Source organism: Echiichthys vipera (assembly GCF_963691815.1).
Source record: "Echiichthys vipera genome assembly, chromosome: 12".
Taxonomy (NCBI): Eukaryota; Metazoa; Chordata; class Actinopteri; order Perciformes; family Trachinidae; genus Echiichthys; species Echiichthys vipera.
Window position 1 is genome coordinate 2,540,591 of NC_139837.1, and position 20,131 is coordinate 2,560,721.

A 20,131-nucleotide genomic window follows, 5' to 3' on the forward strand; every position below is an offset into this window, starting at 1 on the left:
TGTAGGTAGGTAGGGTATGATGTAGGTAGGTAGGGTATGAAGTAGGTAGGTAGGGTATGATGTAGGTAGGTAGGGTATGATGTAGGTAGGTAGGGTATGAAGTAGGTAGGTAGGGTATGATGTAGGTAGGTAGGGTATGATGTAGGTAGGTAGGGTATGATATAGGTAGGTAGGGTATGATTTAGGTAGGTAGGGTATGATGTAGGTAGGTAGGGTATGATTTAGTACAAACCTGTTTCACAGTGTTAGAACATCATATTCCATAAGTTTTCATAAGATATCCCATAAAACTGTCAATGAGACCATGTTCACACAGCAGATCTCATTTACCGCAATTATTTAAGATCTTTCTTCTTTAGATGTCGGTCAGTCTGTCATCTACAGGACATGAAACGTGACATCTGTGTTCCACATCAGGTGTTCGACAAATATATAAATATAATTTTAGCGCTGCTGTCCGTTGTGTGTTTAACGGCGTGTTTATACCTTCTCTGCAGATGGAGGTGGATGCGGACGATAAGCGCCATCGAACACGCTCCAAAGGTATCTGCACGGACACACACCGACACACACACGGACACACACACGTACACGCGGCGGCGCTGCCATCCAGGGTGACCTTCACTCCCCCAACACAAACACGAACACACACACAAGAGCACACACATATGCTGTACACACACCACTGCACAAATCCCAGACTGTCACAGTTGAGTTGCCTCTTCTCACCCCTCTCCCCCGTCCTCCGTGGCTCTGTTTTTATATTTCCTGCAGAAACACAAAGTCCACATTTCAAAATAAAACGTCTACATCATCGACATCTTATTCTACAAAACGATGCACAGTGCAAAGTGAAAATAAATTATGGGACTTTCAAATAAACAAAACAAACATATTTTGACGGTTTTTAGTGTTAACAAGGGTTTAATGACAGTAATTATATCCGCCCAATAAGGCCCAAATCTTCAGTGAAACCTTTAAAAACACGCTTCAATAAAGCGCTGATGGCTGTTTGTTTGTGTCCATTGAAGAACACCCAACCATGAGTTCATCAAGAGCACTTAAACATCGGTTTATATTTAACACGCGCATCAGTAATGTTGTAATTTGCAACAGAGTAGTTTTTAACTGGAAGAATAAAATGTTCCTGCAAACCACATGTTTGACGTGTTGAGTCAGCGATTTTTAAACTGCTGGAACCCGTTTCTCACCCCCTTCTCCAATGTTAACGTTCAATTTGATTTATAGTGCCAAATCATAACAAAAGTTATCTCAGGACACTTTACAGAGTAGGTAAAGACGACACTCTATGACTTATTCATGATTTACAGAGACCCAACAATTCCCCCGTAGAGTACGGTGGCGTTGAAAACCTTCACTATAACAGACAGGAACGTCAGACAGACCCAGCTCTGTGGAGGACGGACATCTGTCTGCACCGATTGGGGAGGAAGAAAAGGAGAGAGAGAGAGAGAAAGACAAAGGGCACACTCCCACTGTTCCTCCGTCCCGTGCCCCGTGCTTTAGGGTCCTTGTCCCCCCCTCCAGGCCCGTTTGTACTCACACTACCTGGGCCTCGGAGAATGCTTCTTGCTGCCTATACGTCATCACGCCGTAACACGTCACACGCATTGATGACGTCATGGCAATGCATGGCTTTGTTTACAAATCTTTCTATAGACAGATTTGCGCAATAAATCGGGATTGTGGGTTCAGACCTGCAGTGTGAACGCAGCCTAACAGAAGCAGTCATCTCGCGCCCTTTCCCAGCCCCTTGTCCACTTCCACAGGTTCAGAGCAGCAAAAAAGAAGTGACCATGTTTAATCAGAGGACCTTCTTGATGCATATATTAATTTCTTTAACTTTAGGAAGTATCTAACATCCTTTGACTGAACACAGATCAAGGTCATGACCCGTCTTCTTCATGAGGCGGATCAAGCGCTGTGAAGGACCACAAGGCCATCGTTTGATTGATTTATCGGCCGTGTGTGATAGCAGGACTGCGACTGACGTAACTTCCCCATTCGTTCATTCACTGCTCCTGCTCCCACATCATCTAAAGAGGAAGTTTAATACACTTTAATCCAATAATGATACTCTTAAAGGTAGGGTATGATATAGGTAGCTAGGGTATGATGTAGGTAGGTAGGGTATGATATAGGTAGGTAGGGTATGATGTAGGTAGGTAGGGTATGATGTAGGTAGGTAGGGTATGATATAGGTAGGTAGGGTATGATATTGGTAGGGTATGATATAGGTAGGGTATGATATTGGTAGGGTATGATATAGGTAGGGTATGATATAGGTAGGGTTTGATGTAGGTAGGTAGGGTATGATGTAGGTAGGTAAGGTATGATACAGGTAGGTAGGGTATGATGTAGGTAGGTAGGGTATGATGTAGGTAGGTAGGGTATGATATAGGTAGAGGGGGTATGATATAGGTAGGTAGTGTATGATGTAGGTAGGTAGGGTATGATATAGGTATGTAGGGTATGATGTAGGTAGGTAGGGTATGATGTAGGTAGGTAGGGTATGATGTAGGTAGGTAGGGTATGATATAGGTAGGTAGGGTATGATGTAGGTGGGTAGGGTATGTTGAAGGTAGGTAGGGTATGCTGTAGGTAGGTAGGGTATGATGTAGGTAGGGTATGATATAAGGTATGGTAGTGTATGATCTAGGTAGGTAGGGTATGATGTAGGTAGGTAGGGTATGATGTAGGCAGGTAGGGTATGATATAGGTAGAGGGGGTATAATATAGGTAGGTAGGGTATGATGAAGGTAGGATATGATATAGGTAGGTAGGGTATGATGTAGGTAGGTAGGGTATGATATAGGTAGGTAGGGTATGATGTAGGTAGGTAGGGTATGATATAGGTAGGTAGGGTATAGTGTAGGTAGGTAGGGTATGATATAGGTAGGTAGTGTATGATATAGGTAGGTAGGGTATGATGTAGGTAGGTAGGGTATGATATAGGTAGGTAGGGTATGATATAGGTAGGTAGGGTATGATATAGATAGGGAGGGTATGATATAGGTAGGTAGGGTATGATATAGATAGGTAGGGTATGATGTAGGTAGGTAGGGTATGATGTAGGTAGGTAGGATATGATGTAGGTAGGTAGGGTATAATGTAGGTAGGTAGGGTATGATATAGGTAGGTAGGGTATGATGTAGGTAGGTAGGGTATGCTGTAGGTAGGTAGGGTATGATATAGGTAGGTAGGGTATGATGAAGGTAGTTAGGGTATGATGTAGGTAGGTAGGGTATGATGTAGTTAGGTAGGGTATGATATAGGTAGGGTATGATGTAGGTAGGTAGGGTATGATATAGGTAGGTAGGGTATGATGTAGGTAGTTAGGGTATGATGTAGGTAGGTAGGGTATGATATAGGTAGGTAGGGTATGATGAAGGTAGTTAGGGTATGATGTAGGTAGGTAGGGTATGATGTAGTTAGGTAGGGTATGATATAGGTAGGGTATGATGTAGGTAGGTAGGGTATGATGTGGGTAGCTAGGGTATGATGTAGGTAGGTAGGGTATGATATAGTTAGGTAGGGTATGATATAGGTAGGGTATGATGTAGGTAGGTAGGGTATGATGTAGGTAGGTAGGGTATGATATATGTATGTAGGGTATGATGTAGGTAGGTAGGGTATGGTGTAGGTAGGTAGGGTATGATATAGGTATGTAGGGTATGATGTAGGTAAGTAGGGTATGATGTAGGTAGGTAGGGTATGATGTAGGTAGGTAGGGTATGATATAGGTAGGTAGGGTATGATGTAGGTAGGTAGGGTATGATGTAGGTAGGTAGGGTATGCTGTAGGTAGGTAGCATATGATGTAGGTAGGGTATGATATAAGTAGGGTATGATGTAGGTAGGGTCCCCAAGGACTGCAACAATACGGGCTTTGGTGAGCCTCTGGATCTATCGATGAGAACTTCAATGACGCTTACCGCGATCTCAACGCTAATTGGCTGTCACGGCACAGCGGCAGGCGATGTTGCTTGAAAAGCTAAAATGTTTTAACTTCATGTGACACACGCGATGAGGCGATGGACGCGTCATTTACATTGATTTTGAACAGCAGCTTGACGCTTTCATCAACTCCATGGCTTTTGGTGTGAATGCACGGTTAGCATGCACGAGTCAGTCCTGTTTCATAATCTCTCTCTCTCTCTCTCTCTCTCTCTCTCTCCCTCTCTCTCTCCCTCTCTCTCTCTCTCTCTCTCTCTCTCTCTCTCTCTCTCTCTCTCTCTCTCTTAGTGCCTGTGGATCCAGCATTAACAGAGCTTTTCAGGTCAGTGGGATTGAAAAAGTGTACTGCATTGATACACACACACACACACACACACACACACACACACTCACACACACACACACACATACACACACACACACACACACACACACATACACACACAAACCACTTGAATACAAATGCACACAGGCGTAAAATAGCCAGAGGGTTACAAACACATACTCACACACACCCACCCACACACACACACACACACACACACACACACACAATTGTCCTGCTGTTGTCTTGGTGCTGAGGTAGAGACAGTCGAACAGTGTCTGGATCAACCGTCACCTTATTACCGACCAGAGACGCTCCAGTCCTTCCTCCACTGTTCGAGAGCAGTCTCAAATCAGCAACCAGTGACTTTGTGTGTGTGCTCTTTCTCTTTCTTACTCTTTGTTTGTTCGTTCCCTCGCTTTCTCTCCTCTATTCGTTTGTTTCTTCAGACATGAAGAGACACTCATGGATAGTTTCTCTTTCTCTCACACTGTCGCTGCCTCTGACACTTCAATGTCACAAAAGACGATAAACAGAAACAACAAGCACACGCACTTTCTGTCTCTCTCCCCTCTCGTTAAAACAATTTCACCATATGAAATATTAAACAAGAGGGTTTTCTCATCGTCTAATATTATCCAGATAAATAATTCTGTGTTGTGTTATGCACTTGATGATATTTAGCATGATAGACAATTAGCACTTCATTACCATACGCAACTCTTTGTACGCCTACGGCCTCACAGTTGTCGTTGGGTGAGTCGAGCGGGTGGGAGGTAGAACGCAGCTCTATGTCAAATCTGAAGGTTTTTCTTTGTCACTGGAAAAGTTTCTACCTAGTGTTTTTTTTATAAAAGAGTTGTTGGCTATTTGGGCGACACGGTGACTTGGTGGAGGGTTCATGGTTTGAATCCTGGCTGCGGCCCTTCTGTGTGGAGTTTGGATGTTCTCCCCGTGTCTGCGTGGGTTCTCTCGGGTTTCCTCCCACAGTCCAAAGACGTGCACGGGGTGGCGGGGGTGCTGGGGCCGATCCCAGCTGACGTCGAGCGTGAGGCGGGGTCCACCCTGGACAGGACGCCAGTCTGTCACAGGACACATAGAGACGAACAGAGACAGACAACCATTCACACCTACGGGTGATTTAGAGTCATCAATGAACCGAACACCTGCACGTCTTTGGACTGTGGGAGGAAACCGGAGAACCCGGAGAAAACCCACGCAGACACGGGGAGAACAATGCTAACTCCACACAGAAGGGCACCAGCCGGGATTCGAACCAGGAACCCTCTCGCTGTGAGGCGACAGTGCTAACCACCACACCTCGCATCCGTGTAGCTCAAAGACGTGGGAATGCAAACTAACTGTAGGTTAAAGACTAAGAGAAGAAGAGGTTTGTGCGACACCATCAGACACCTTGACAGGAAGTTGTGGGGAAGGGCCCCAGCTGGGATGTGAACCTGGAACCTTCTCGCTGTGAGGCGACAGTTTGCACACTACCCCACCGTGTCGCCCCTTATACCGGTGTCAACGCAGCTTATTGACTTGTGTTCCACACAGTACAACACCGTCTCTTGGGAGGATGCGGAGTGTAGTTCATTAACGTTAGCCACTCAGCCTCTACTCACCAGCTCCACTCCTGACCGTTAACTAAGCTACGCACTCAACGCCGGGTTCTACATGTGTATATTTATTTACTGCCTCTTTAGTGTGAAGTGTAACCTGTTTGGGGATCGAACGGTGGCTCTTTCCCAGTGTCCTCTACTTGTCTTTGCGCGTCGTTCCCACCCCAGTAATATGTGGATCCCTCTCTGTCCTTGGCCGTGTGGTGGGGGGCGGCTGCGGCTGAGATAAGGGTTCCTCCCCACCGACACATCAATACCATATTATTCCACCTGGAAGATTCCTGTGCAGCCTTTAGCTGATGCTCACACACTGTACAAGGTGTACTCTCCCTCTCTCTCCCTCCTCTCCCTCCTCTCCCTCTCTCTCCCTCCTCTACCTCCATCCCTCTCTCTCCCTCCATCCCTCCTCTCCCTCCTCTACCTCCATCCCTCATCTACCTCCTCTCCCTCCTCAGTCCTTCATCCCCCTCCAATACACTCATTTCCCTCCTATTCACACCTCCCTCTCTCTCTCTCTATCTCTCTCTCTCCCTCAGTCTCTCTCTCTCTCCCTCTCTCCCTCTGTCTGTCTCTGTTTCTCCCTCTCCCTCTCTCTCCCTCTTTCTTTCTCTCTCTCTCTCTCTTTCTCTCTCTCCCCCTCCCTCCCTCTGTCTCTCCCTTCCTCCCTCTCTCCTTCTCTCTCCCTCCCTCCCTCTCTCCCTCTCCCTCCCTCTGTCTCCCTCTCTCTCTCCCTCTCCCCCTCCCTCTCTCCGTTTCTCTCCCCCTCTCTCTCTACCTCCCTCTCTCTCCCTCCCTCTCTCCCTCCCTTCCTCTCTCTCTCCCTCCCTCCCTCCCTCTCACTGTCTCTCTCTCTCCCTCTCTCCCTCCCTCTGTCTCTCTCCCTCCCTCCCTCTGTCTCTCTCTCTCTCCCTCCCTCTCTCCCTCTCTCTCTCCCTCCGCCTCTCTCTCTCTCTCCCTCCCTCTCTCCCTCTCTCTCCCTCCCTCCCTCTCTCTCCCTCTCTCTCTCCCTCCCTCTCTCTCCCTCTCTCTCTCCCTCCCTCTCCCTCCCTCCCTCATACTGCTGCTGCCTGCAGATAGTAATTAATCAGGGGATCGATGGGAGCCCTATCTCCAGGCTGAGGCGTCTATAATGTCGATAATGCCGCTCGATGGCCTCTCTCCCCGGAGAGCTGATAGTCTCCAGGACGAACACGCTTGACTTTGCATGGAGCTGCCTGCACTGCGTCTGATAGGCCATTGCTCTTGTGCTTGTGAGCGTGATTGTATGTGTGTTTTTATGGACATACCCTACACGTACAGCACACACACACACACACACACACACAGGAATGGCTGCTGTATGTACGAAGGTGAATGAGAGTGAATTACAAAGGCTAATTTGAGGGAATGCAAACTAACTGTAGGTTAAAGACTGAGAGAAGAAGAGCTTTCTGCCACACCGTCAGAAGCCTCAACATTCATTCATCTGCAACCTCTTGTCCCTGTTGGGGTCGCGGGGGGCTGGAGCCGATCCCAGCGTGAGGCGGGGTCCACCCTGGACAGGACGCCAGTCTATCACAGGACACATAGAGACGAACAGAGACAGACAACCATTCACACCTACGGGTGATTTAGAGTCATCAATGAACCCAACACCTGCACGTCTTTGGACTGTGGGAGGAAACCGGAGAACCCGGAGAAAACCCACGCAGACACAGGGACAACATGCAAACTCTACACAGAAGGGCCCCAGCCGGGATGCAAACCTGTAACCTTCTAGCTGTGAGGCGACAGTGCTAACCACTACACCACCATGTAGCCCCTTGGCAGTTTTCCCCTCATCAAAATTTAGCCTAACTGTATCATAATCTATCCCCCTTCCTGATAAGCTAGCATGACCTGGCTGGTGCCTTTGGTCGTCTAGTTTCACACGATACCACCTTCTTCACTTTAGCTTTGACACAAAAACCTGCCACAGCCGCTTAAAGACAGTAATCGTGTCCGAGAATGATCGCCGGTGGTGCTGCGGGTCTCTTACTTACTGGGGGTGGCCGACCCCTCGTCAGACATGTTCTTTAGCGGTTCATAGTAATCCCAGACTATCAGGAACTTAAATCTGTGTTTGGCAGAAGTGTAAAGTGTATCATTGGTGCAGGTAGAGGACGTGGATTCCTCACATAAAGCACAGATTCAGCTTGACGTGCAGGTCTGGTGACATGTGGGAAGAAGCGGCGTAGAGAGGGTGTCCGTGCGTCAGTGCAGCTGCCCTGTGTCTCCTCACGATGAAAGCTGCCACAGTGGAAAGACGCGGAAGGTAAAGGCTTCCCTTTTCAGTCAAAGCTCCAATTACATGGTTGAATTTCTTTTATGAAAGCAAAAAAATAAAGATAGCTTCGACAGAGACCCCATCATCGTGGTTTTCATACGCGGAGTGGGGGTGGGGGGGCCTGAGCTAGACGGAGAGCTCACAGCACAAACATCCCCTTCCACTTCTCTTTTGTCATTTGCATATTTACAGTCCGCCATGCTAATCGTGTTTATTGGGGTGTAGAAGTGCAGCGCATAAACTCAATAGGGGAGGATAGCTTTGTGCCGGAGACTGCATGGGAGAGGTACTGGGGTAGAATTGCCCCCCCAACCCCAACCCTCCCTCACCCCTATATTTGGAAATAAACGACTCCTCCTGCCGTAATCCAATTTCAAAAGACTAAAAGAGCCGTCTTACGTAACTAGGACAGCACAGGATTTTGCTAATTATGGTGTTAATGCGCAGTGAAGAACCCCCTGATTTTGAACAAAGGCCACAATTTGTGAAGATATTTTGGTGTTGTTGTGTTGTCGGTTGTCGTGTAGTTGAGCAATTGCAGCTCTCACTGCATCTCTTCTTCATAAAAGAGTAGAATCTATCATCGTGCAAGGTGACGGATGCCCCGCTTACAGGGATAAGATATCTGTTCGCCTCACTGCGTGTATCAGGAAAGCAGACGACACACCACGTCGAAGCCATCAATATGTAAAGGCGTTCAAGGTGGGTGTCTCGGTGCCTAAGGCTGGCTTGCAAAAGTAAACTCTTCACTCCCTTATTTGCATTAATCAAACACATCCAAGGAAACCAAATCCAGATTTGCACGATTTCACTTTGAGCACAGAGATTTTCACCTTGAGCCCCGGTGCGCGTTTGCACTGAAGTGTTCAGAACAGTTAAGTAAGGTGGATGAGTGCTTAAGCCCCTCATTTTTTTACCCCCCCTGTCAGAATTCTGCTTTCATTCAAAAGACATAAGGTCGTCCTCCGTCACCGAGCGGCCGAATGAGCGAGGCGGACGCTCCTTTAATCGCCGGTGTCAGAGCTGAAACGCGGCCGAACAGGAAATGATCGAGTTAATGAAACGTTTTAATTATTCAACGTAATTGTGGAACGTGACGAGTGTGTCGGTGAAACCCTGGTCTTGCTCGTTACACAAGGTATCTCTCCGACACACGCATGCACACACACGCCCACACACACACACACACACACACACACACACACGCACACAGTCATATACTGGCCCTCTCTCTCGATCTCTTTGTCTCACGCACACTGAACGCTTGCTTTCCCGTGGTGCTCTCCCTCGTCCTTATTACTCACCATTCTCCTCAGCGGTAGAATGAGTGAGATCGCTCGGCGTTATAATTACTTGCCCTCGTCTGCTCCCGGTTGCTGCTCCCAGCCGCCCACCTCAGTGCCCCTGCCAAGCCTGTATGCCCACCGGCCCGAGCCCCTGCAGCCATTCTGCACATCGCTGCGGGGCTCACGGGCACTGGCGTATCGATCTGAGAGCTGGAGTGCACGAGAATGAAAGGAAAGGAGTCTTTTCACTCGTTCTCTATCACTATCTCTCTGTCTAATACTACACACACACACACACACACACACGATTACCAACGGTGCACGGTAGATAATTAAAGACGACTGAAACAAACATGAGGATATCAGTTGATCAGCACGCCTGAGACTCGTCCCTATCTCACTCTCTGTCTTTGGTCGCTCCTTTCTTTCTCTCCTCGTCTTCCTTCATCTTGACAGGCTCCTCTTCTCCTTCCTGCCCCCTCGTTAGGCCCCTTTCCCCCCACTAACATCCTGCAGCCTTGCTCCTTTCCTTCCTTCCTTCCTTCCTTCCTCTTCCTCTCTACCCCTCCCGTCTCTCTCGGCTGTCTCTGGCAGAGCTAATTCCCTCTTCAGCTGGCGCGGCTCTCATTTGCATATTTATCAAAGTGTTTGGACTATCCGACAGAAGCTGTAGGAAGGTGGGGTCATTAATATGTTAATTACCCCCCTCCCCCCTCCCCTTTCTTCCCCACTCGGCTTTAGACGGCGGTGCACCATCCATATCCTCCACCTCTCTCTCTCACTCTCTCTCTACTTCACACACAGTCTTTGAATGTTCGAATACCCTCTGAAGCCCTGCAAATGCCATAAGACTCCGTAGACACTCACATTGGGGGTTAGGGTAGATTTACGCCTATCTATAGTGGGTGTGTATTTGAATGAGTGTGTGTGTGTGTGTGTGTGTGTGTGTGTGTGTGTGTGTGTGTGTGTGTGTGTGTGCACTCTGTAAGCTACCATCAATTACATGTCTACGGTCACGGTTAAGAAGCATTTGTTCATATTTTTTCGTTTTAGAGCCATAATATGATCTGGTTGCACAATTGACCGTTCGCTAACCCCCCTCCCCCGGACTGTGATCGCCCAGTCGTCGCCTTAGCAACTGTAACTAAGCACAACAGGCCTGTCAAGCCTTGGGTTTCTCTACATGCTGAAGCGTAGCAGGAGCTAAATGTGTTAGAAATCTATGAGACCGGGTGTTTATCTACTCTAATGTAAAATGTAGGTGTTAGCATGCTTGGCTAACTTATAGCATACTGACCACAGTAGTAAGCGTGTGTTAATGATATACTTCCTGACTGTGGATGAAGCATGAAGTACATTATTTTGAGGGGTTGACTATGATTTAGCGTGAGTTTGGCCGGAGAATCGGAGCAGCGGGGGCGGAGCTGCAGGCGCTCTACCGCACCGTTGTGACGAAAAGAGAGCTGAGGAAGGCAAAGCTCTGGATCTACCGCTCAGTCCTGGTTCCTACCCTCACCTGTGGTCATGAAAGCTGGGTCAGGACCCAAAGAACCAGGTCCAGGTCCAAGCGTGTGAAATGTGTTTCCTCAGGAGGGGGGCTGGAGTCTCCCTTAGAGAGAGGGGGAGAAGTTCAGCATCCGTGAGGAACTCGGAGTAGAGCCGCTGCTCCTTTGCGTTGAAAGGAGCCAGTTGAGGTGGTTCAGGATCATCTGGTAAGGATGAACCCTGGGCGCCTCCCTAGGGAGGTGTTCCAGGCACGTCGTGCTGGGAGGAGGCCTCGGGGAAGACCCAGGACCAGGTGGAGAGATTAGATCTCCACACTGGCCTGGGAAGGCCTCAGGATCCCCCAGTTAGAGCTGGTTAATGTGGCCCGGGAAAGGGAAGTTTGGGGTCCCCTGCTAAAGCTGCTGCCCCCGAGACCCGACCCCGGATAAGAGGCTGAAGATGAGATGACTGTGATTTTTAAAAAAAACAACCCAGTTCATGGCTAGCACACCCACTGTAGAGTAGGCTAGCTTTCAGCCCAGAAGACGTTTCACCTCTCATCCAAGAGGCTTCATCAGTTCATGTACGCAAAGACCAAGACTGGACGGTCCCAGCCGGGTCCTGGATGAGAGGTGAAAACCACAAATGACCAAGTCCAGTTGCTTTTGACTTAAATTGCTTTGGGGACAACATTAAATAGAACAGTTATATATGACGTTCTGGAAGTCACTGGCATATTTCCATGAGGCACTTCAACAAATCTAGGCAACACGGTAGTGCGGCGGTTAGCCTGACAGCGAGAGGGTTCCTGGTTCGAATCCCGGCTCCCACAGTCCAAAGACATGGGGTTAATTGATGACTCTAAAATTGCCCGTAGGTGTGAATGGTTGTCTGTCTCTGTTCGTCTCTATGTTCGCCATAAACTGGCGTCCTGTCCACGCCTTATGTCAGCTGGGATTGGCTCCAGCCCCCCCGCGACAGGGACAGGCGGTTGAAGATGGATGATTGAATGAACTTATAGTCTATGTAATGGTTGCAGGGTCAGTAGTCAAGTCACTCCGCTGGAGGATCGGTACATTCTGTTAATCCTAACGGGTCATTAATGTGTCGGCTGCTGTAACGAAGCTTGGTTGGCGGTGCATTGCATTAGTCATCGCTGATGCAGGTGACCGACTGAGGTGCCTACAACAAGCAACGACGGCTGACATTAATTAAAAATGTCACAGGAAGTTGTGAGCAAATGTTGGCGCAAGGCATCGTGGGAATCGCTGTCCTTGATCTAGCTTGTTTTACGGTTTGAATCCGCTGCACGGGAACGCCAAAACCCACAAAGTCTGAACATTTATTCAGCAAACAGAGGTAAGTGGTTCCTGGAATGAAAGGGAAAGATAAAAATAAATCAACATTTTCTCTGTCGAACAGAAAGGTAACTAGGGACTCAAGTGTTTTCTAAAGTAGGTTTCAATAATTTAACCGGTGGAGTGAAGGCAGAGGAACCAATGCACGGGTTTGGATTTTACCTTCTCCAGGACTCTTAACAGAAAGGATGTGTAACAGCCACCTCTCTGCACGTGTTTATGTTCAGACGACTCTCTCTCTCTCTGTCTTTCTTTCACCTCTACCATCCTCTCCTTTGCATGTCGCTGTGCCTCTTCCAGGGCGCTAATTGGTGGATTTATAGGTTACGTGGTGAATAAAATGAATGTAGAAGGGACTCCAGTATGTTATCACGGAGCCTTCTGCGGTAAATTGTAGATAAACGGTGATGTTTACTACAAGAGACAACACAGGCTACCTACGCTTGTTTTGCGCCCCCCATTTTGTGGATGTTTTTCCCTTTTCTATCCTTCCCCGTAGGTAAGATAGGGCAGCATAGAGTTAGGGTATGTTAGGGAGTGTAAGGGCGCACTCACACTGTCCTTCCGCACCGCGCCAAAACAGGTTTTATGGGTAAAGCCTAGTGCGTTTGACCAGTGTGAGTGCACCCGCTCCGCGCATAACTGCGGCCAGCTGGCCGTCCACGGCCCGTTTGGGAGAGGTGGGCTTTAGTAAAGCACGTTTGCACATGTACGAGCACGAGCGTGCGCACGTGTACGAGCACGAGCACGAGGCCTACGGCGGCTCTGACGTCATTTTATGTGTGTATAATGATAATAATAATAAAGCAGCCACTCTGAAAAATGAGTAATTTTACTTTTCATACTTTAAGTACATTTTACTGATAATTCTGCTGTACTTTTACTAAGGGCGCATTCCCACTGTGCCTCCGTACCGTGCCCCGGCACGTTTCACAGCTAAAGTCTAGTTCCTTTGACCAGTGTGAGTGCAACCGTACCGCGTCTAGGAGCGGCACGCTTGCCGTCCACGGCCCGTTTGTGAGAGGTGGGCTTTAGTAAAGCACGTTTGCACGTGTACGAGCACGAGCGTGCGCACGTGTACGAGCACGAGCGTGCGCACGTGTACGAGCACGAGGCCTACGGCGGTTCTGACGTCATTTCCTGTGCGCCTGTTGGGACGTAGAAAAAAGAAGGAGGGACCATGCACGGACATTTCAAACAATGGCGGCGAAAGGTTCATGTTGGTGTGATGCGGAGGTGGAGTGTTTACTGCAGATTTGGTCGATGAAAAGATTCAAAAACAGTCGACAAGACGCACAAAAACTCAGAGGTCTACGGAAAGATCTGGAAACAAAGCCACGCATCGCCATGACGTCATCAATGCGTGTGACGTGTTACGGTGTGATGACGTATAGGCAGCAAGAAGCATTCTCCGAGGCCCAGGTAGTGTGAGTACAAACGGGCCTGGAGGGGGGGACAAGGACCCTAAAGCACGGCGCACGGGACGGACGCACAGTGTGAGGGCGCCCTAACAGATAGAGTGTTATTGTGGACACTGGTTGGAGGAAGGAGGACAGACATAGAGGAAAGACAAAGAGATTAAACAAAACTAAAGGTGAGACGAGGAGAGCCCTCACCTCGTTCGCATTAACAATAAAGCCTCACAGATCCACCTGGCCTTGCTTCTGAATACATACTTTTCTCTGTGCCAAACCGAGAGGGCGTTCAATTCAACCCACGCAGGGCAGACTTAACAATTACTCTCACTTTGAACGCAATTTCCCGGCTGGGGGCAATGATTGACGGATTTTATCCAGGGTGTCAGGGGGCAGCCACGCCCCTCCTGACTAAGGCAGAAATTAGAGAACAGTAGGAGCTAAATTACACCTTAGCAAAGACCTCTGGCAAGAGGACAGGGAGGGAAGCATGATGAATGAGGAAAGGATCAGAACAGAAAGGCAGAGGGTGAGCCGCGTGGGAGCATGGAGACGATTGGAGGAATGGCTCGGAAATACATTTGTAGGCTCGCACGAGCACACACACACACACACACACACACACACACACACACACACACAGAGGCTGGTAGACACACAAACATACACACCGAGGTAATGGGTCTGCAGTGCTGTTGGAGTGCAAAGGCAGAGACACTTAAATGCCATCTCTACAGTTGGGATGCTATTTACTCCTTCTCTCTCTCTCTCTCTCTCTCTCTCTCTCTCTCTCTCTCTCTCTCTCCCTCTCTCTCTCTCACTTTTACAGGCACACACACACACACACACACACACACACACACACACACAAAGCCATCTCCGCTCCTCTCTCTCTACTATGTCATGCTCTCAAAGCACTCAGACAGATATGAGAACAGCAAGCAGCCAGCGGAGTGGCACAGTGAGTCTCAGGGTATCTACAGTGGAAGAGCTCGTTGGTTTGCACACATTCACAAGGCAAGAAAAATAAACGACGGACAATATCTGCTGCGGTTGCTCTAGAGAAACTGTTCTCTTATCAGTCCATATTTGGGCTCAAGGCAGGGACACACCAAGGCGTCAGTCGGCCATCAGTCGGCCGACGGTGGCGTCCATCGCTCAGTTTTTGTGGTGTGTCCTGCAACTGGATCTGCCAGGCAGTGCTTTGTTGACCAGGATTAGACTTCTTCTTCTTTGCCATGTGTAGATTTGTGGAAGTGCCTCATGGACACCAGTGACTTCCACAACGTCATATATAACTCTGACCAAAAAAGGGCATGTATGTGACGTTGGGGGGAGGGGCGTACGTCCATCTGGCTGACGTTTACCTCCGAGGAGAAGTGACAACCAGAGGCTAGCTGTCACTCAAGAGGCCACGCCCCTAATTATTCATAAACTTGCACCTCGAAAACAATATTACTACATATTTTAACAATTGGGGCTACACAGTGGTGTGGTGGTTAGCACTGTCCCCTCACAGCGAGAAGGTTACAGGTTCGCATCCCTGCTGAGGCCCTTCTGTGTGGAGTTTGCATGCTCTCCCCGTGTCTGCGTGGGTTTTCTCCGGGTTCTCCGGTTTCCTCCCACAGTCCAAAGACGTGCAGGTGTTCGGTTCATTGATGACTCTAAATCACCCGTAGGTGTGAATGGTTGTCTGTCTCTGTTCGTCTCTATGTGTCCTGTGATAGACTGGCGTCCTGTCCAGGGTGGACCCCGCCTCACACCCAATGTCAGCTGGGATCGGCTCCAGCACCCCGACAGGGACATGCGGTTGAAGATGAATGAATGAATTTTAACTATTTTCAACCCGCTGACACGAATCCTCTGTACTTCCGTAGGTGAGCAAGCGGGGGAGCTCCCAGCGCCGGTGCCGTTTATTTGAATGCACGGCAGTGAAATGGGCTGTTAATGCTAATGCTAGCTAGCTTGGTTAGCAAGATGCAACCACCGAACACTGCTCGAGACATTCTGGGTCACCTAAACCGATGACACTGACAGCACACACACTCAAGTTCACAGCTGCTTTAATGCTCACGGTGCTGTGGAGACGCATCGCTAAACCTCCACCCTGATCGACAGGTCGCCTCGTAGCTCCGCCCCAAAGCATCCCCTACTTCTCGTCATTTGACTTTAAATGAGACCATAATTGTCTTCTATACAATGTAACTTCTATTTGAAGCCAGTGGAGTAGCCCCGTGTTTAAGGCACTTACACGTCGGCTTAATTTTTCAGGCCTAGAAGCTACGTCCATTATTTTTTACCGTCTGTGTTTTCAGGTTTATGTGTTTGAGGAACGGTACGGATAAAGCCAGGAACGGTGTGGCTAAGGCTTATAAGCATCACCGACATGTTCCCCATTGACTCGCAGACGTGTTTAAAAGAAAAACAATATTCTAGGACTTGTTAAGAGGGATATGGATATTCCTTGAAGTGTAGGGGGTTACTGCCTGCTGGCCAGACCACTTGTGGCTGCTGTCTGATGGTCCAGTATTTTCTAAGACAGATGGCGTAATGCAGGCTTACCTCTATCTGGGTAAAGTGCTGCCAGCCTCGCTTCAAGGGGCCTCGAACCGGAGCAGAGCCTTCAGAACAGGCCCTTCACCTGGAGAGGCAGAGGCAAAGGGCAGCGCCACTGACACACATTCACACGCACATTCACACTCTCAATGCGAACTGACACAAATGTAGACATACAAGCATCTCCTAAGCCCCCTCACACACACACACACACACACACACACACACACAACCTACTTCACATGTAGAGCAGCGTTCCCAGCTGAGTGCCTCTTTCTGTAACCTGGCAATTTCAGCGGAAAGAGAATCCAGCTAAAGTACACAGAGCCTCATGCTGATTTCACAACAGGGTAGTTGAATAGCAGAATGGCCTCACTACAGTCCTCGTTACTGATCAGGCGAGATCCAACTCATCTGCACTCTATCATTTGTCCTTTTGTGTGCGTTTACTGATGGAGGTATTGTGCAGGAGGCCCATTTTTTGTACAATCTTGCTACGGTGGCGTTGGATTGACGCTGTGAATTACTGTGTTTAATCAGTTTATCTTACGCCACGTCTTCACACAGCTCTGTGTAGCCTACGAATGAGAGTATACCAAAAGTCCATTTATACCTATGTGTTTGTGAAAGTGCTCTTTAGTTTTTGGGTGGTTGTATTTCCCTGTGCAGAATTTGCGTAGATCGCGTTGAACAAATTGTCACTTTTGCAGCAGACTTCACACACATCCTATAGCATTTTATGCTAACTGCTATTTTATCCAAATCAATTATTTATTTAAAAAGTTTAACACATTGTGAATGGCGACACGGTGGTATAGTGGTTAGCACTGTCGCCTCACAGCGAGTAGGTTCCTGGTTCCAGGTTCGTGTGTTCGTGTCCCTTCTGTGTGGAGTTTGCATGTTGTCCCCGTGTCTGCGTGGGTTTTCTCCGGGTTCTCCGGTTTCCTCCCACAGTCCAAAGACGTGCAGGTGTTCGGTTCATTGATGACTCTAAATCACCCGTAGGTGTGAATGGTTGTCTGTCTCTGTTCGTCTCTATGTGTCCTGTGATAGACTGGCGTCCTGTCCAGGGTGGACCCCGCCTCACGCCCGATGTCAGCTAGGATCGGCTCCAGGTCCCCGCGACCCCGACAGGGACAAGAGGTTGAAGATGAATGAATGAACACATTGTGAATTTCAGTAATGCTATTTTGCTAAATAGCTAGCATAGGCTGCATCGTCTGAATCAAAGTGGGTCTTCCATCTCCGCGGTGGCGTTTCTATCCTTCCGTAAAGAGGTGCATTTCCTTGTGGGTGCTCACTCAGTAACCTGAAAATGGTCTTAAAGGAATGATCTGATTACTGAAGTTCCCCACGTGTACATGAGCGGGCGTTGAATGCTAAAATGACGGAGTAAGTCGACTCCCGTTACAGTGGGTGGAGCTCTTCCAACATACAGCCGGCTTTTTTTCTGGTTTGCTTTTGACAAAATCACACCCGGGGGGGGATTGGCCGACATTTGGACAGAATCAGGACAGAAACTGGTCTTCTTGGTAGTGATGTTGCTGTGGCGAAGTCCTTTCTATTGTTGTTATCTTTTTCACGTTATTTTCGGCGCTGTTGCTTCCTCGATTATTCTATTTCTGTCATGAACGGTTCAGGTATAACAGGAAGGTGGACCTGATGCAGACACAGACAAAAATAAAGTTACAAAATAAACGTTTAATATTACAAATGGACAAACGCAAAAACACTACAGATATACAAACCCAAGACTAACTAAACGAACACGGGAATACAGGAACGGGGAGACGACGGGAAACGGGAAACTACGGAGTAAAAACAGAACACAAACACGATTAGTAAACTTACTACAGGGAGCTTGAAAACCACTACGAGAAAGGGGACGCCAGTCCGGGGGGGAATAGTTTTACCTAGATAGGGTCGACGACGGTCCGGCGCTGCATGCCTGTCAGCTTCAGGTATTTAAGGTGGTGGTGTAATTAGCTAAGAGGCTGCAGCTTTGGGGAACGCCTACCGGACCTACAGACAGACAGGGGGAAGCACATGCAGGGAAACGCAGACAGAGGGAGACAAACTCACACAAAACGAAGGAGAGGAGGGTACTGACAGAACCAGATCTTGACAATTTCCAAGTGGAAAGCCACTGCAATGGAGTGGGGAGCATGCGCAGACGAGAAAACCGACAGTAATCCGGGAAGGCTGTTTACATGCATGAATAATCAGGTACTGAAGGAGTTCTCTAAGTCTGTTAACCGGGGTTTGAGAACTCCGATTTAACCCGGGGTACCTTGTTAACATGGTGTTCAAGAAACCTGAGTACGCCCTTAACCCGGATATAATCGTGTTTTTTTAACTGCATGTAAACGCCGCTTTAAAACGCCTCTACACTTACTTCCATTGAACAATGAAATACACATGCAAAGACACAATTCACACACACAAACATTACATACAGTACATGCTCACACACACACACACAGCAGCATCCGACAGTGATGTTTGGGGTGACATTTAGTTTCTAGGTTGCACAAGATGCTCCTATAAATGAATCATGAGTAAATCTGTGAGGTGTGAATAATAGATGGGAGGAGAGGTAAAAAACAAAGGAGTGCTGTTATTATTTGTTAATAAGACACTCTGGAGCATCACTAACTAGATCTCATTACCACAATACACGCAGGCACGTGTACACACACACACACTCACAGCCACACACACCTCCAACCACCCACATGCACACACACACCTTGCGCACACAACCCACATGCCAAACACATGCAGAAGTCTCGCAATCCCGCATGACTATTTTTACCTGTGAAGCCTGTCGTTGCCTAGCACTCCGTAATTACATCCCACACTCCACCAGCAAATGATTAGAGGCAATGATGGATGAGTTAACACTGTCACCTAAGGATGCCTGGGCGCAAAACTAATTACGTGACCATACATGTGTCACACGCCTGATACATGTGATAGCCCTCTCAGCCTGCTGCCATAACTGTGGAACAAGTGCGATAAAGGTGGACGACGTGTCTCCCGCTAATCAACAGATAAGAGATGATGAAGTAACTCCTGCTGTTGATTAATAGATCTTTGTGGCTCAGCGGTGTCTTCAACGCAGACTACAGGAATGACATAAAGAGCTCTTTTAGTGCCATTTCTGTTTTACATTTTAGTTTCCTCCTTAAAAACACGAACAACAATCCTTCTCCTTTGCATAATGTTGTTTGCTTAGCGAGGCGGTATATCTTATAGACGCACCTGAGTGTTTCACCTACTGTCAGTGCCCCGATTTCGTCGCCACCCTCCATGAAATCGCTGTCGAACTTACTTTGAGGTTCTTATTTATTACTACGCATTATGGATTTTCTGTCACGTACGGTAAGAAAGTTGTTGCATCTCTGCAGAGACAAATTTTGGTGTTATTTGAATCGGGAGACTCTGCAATGCTTGTCTGCTTATACATGCATGCAGTGTGTGTCTGCGCGTGTGTGTGTGTCTGTGTGTGTGTGTGCGCGTGCAGACAGGGATGTGAGGGGTTGCGTTTATGATTGCCACGGCTGCAGCTGGGGCTGTGGGCTGAGTAATTGCCTGTCTTGGTAGGGAGAGCGTGGTAGCGAGCTAAAAGTCAAGTGCTCTCTTCCTGCTGTAGACCTCATTTGGATTCCACATAGCTAGCTAGCAAGCTAACGCCAGCCTTGGGCCTGTATTATTCATAGCTTGACAGATAGCTCTCACTAAAAGCATTGGAAGTGGGCCAGGTGGTGATGGAGCGACGGAGGAGCGGCACCGCTGCACC

The 20,131-nt window shown here is 48.3% G+C and overlaps 1 protein-coding gene across 1 annotated transcript in view; it reads left to right on the forward strand.

The window, feature by feature from the left end:
- Positions 1-497: 497 nt before the first annotated feature.
- Positions 498-20,131, forward strand: part of myt1lb (myelin transcription factor 1-like, b) — a gene marked incomplete at both ends in the record, with an annotated part of 77,364 nt that continues 57,730 nt past the window's right edge. Inside the window, 2 exons of the mRNA XM_083924723.1 lie at positions 498-543; positions 4,266-4,299. Of these exons, the coding sequence (XP_083780849.1) occupies positions 498-543; positions 4,266-4,299 (80 nt within the window). The remainder of the gene's footprint in view (positions 544-4,265; positions 4,300-20,131) is intronic.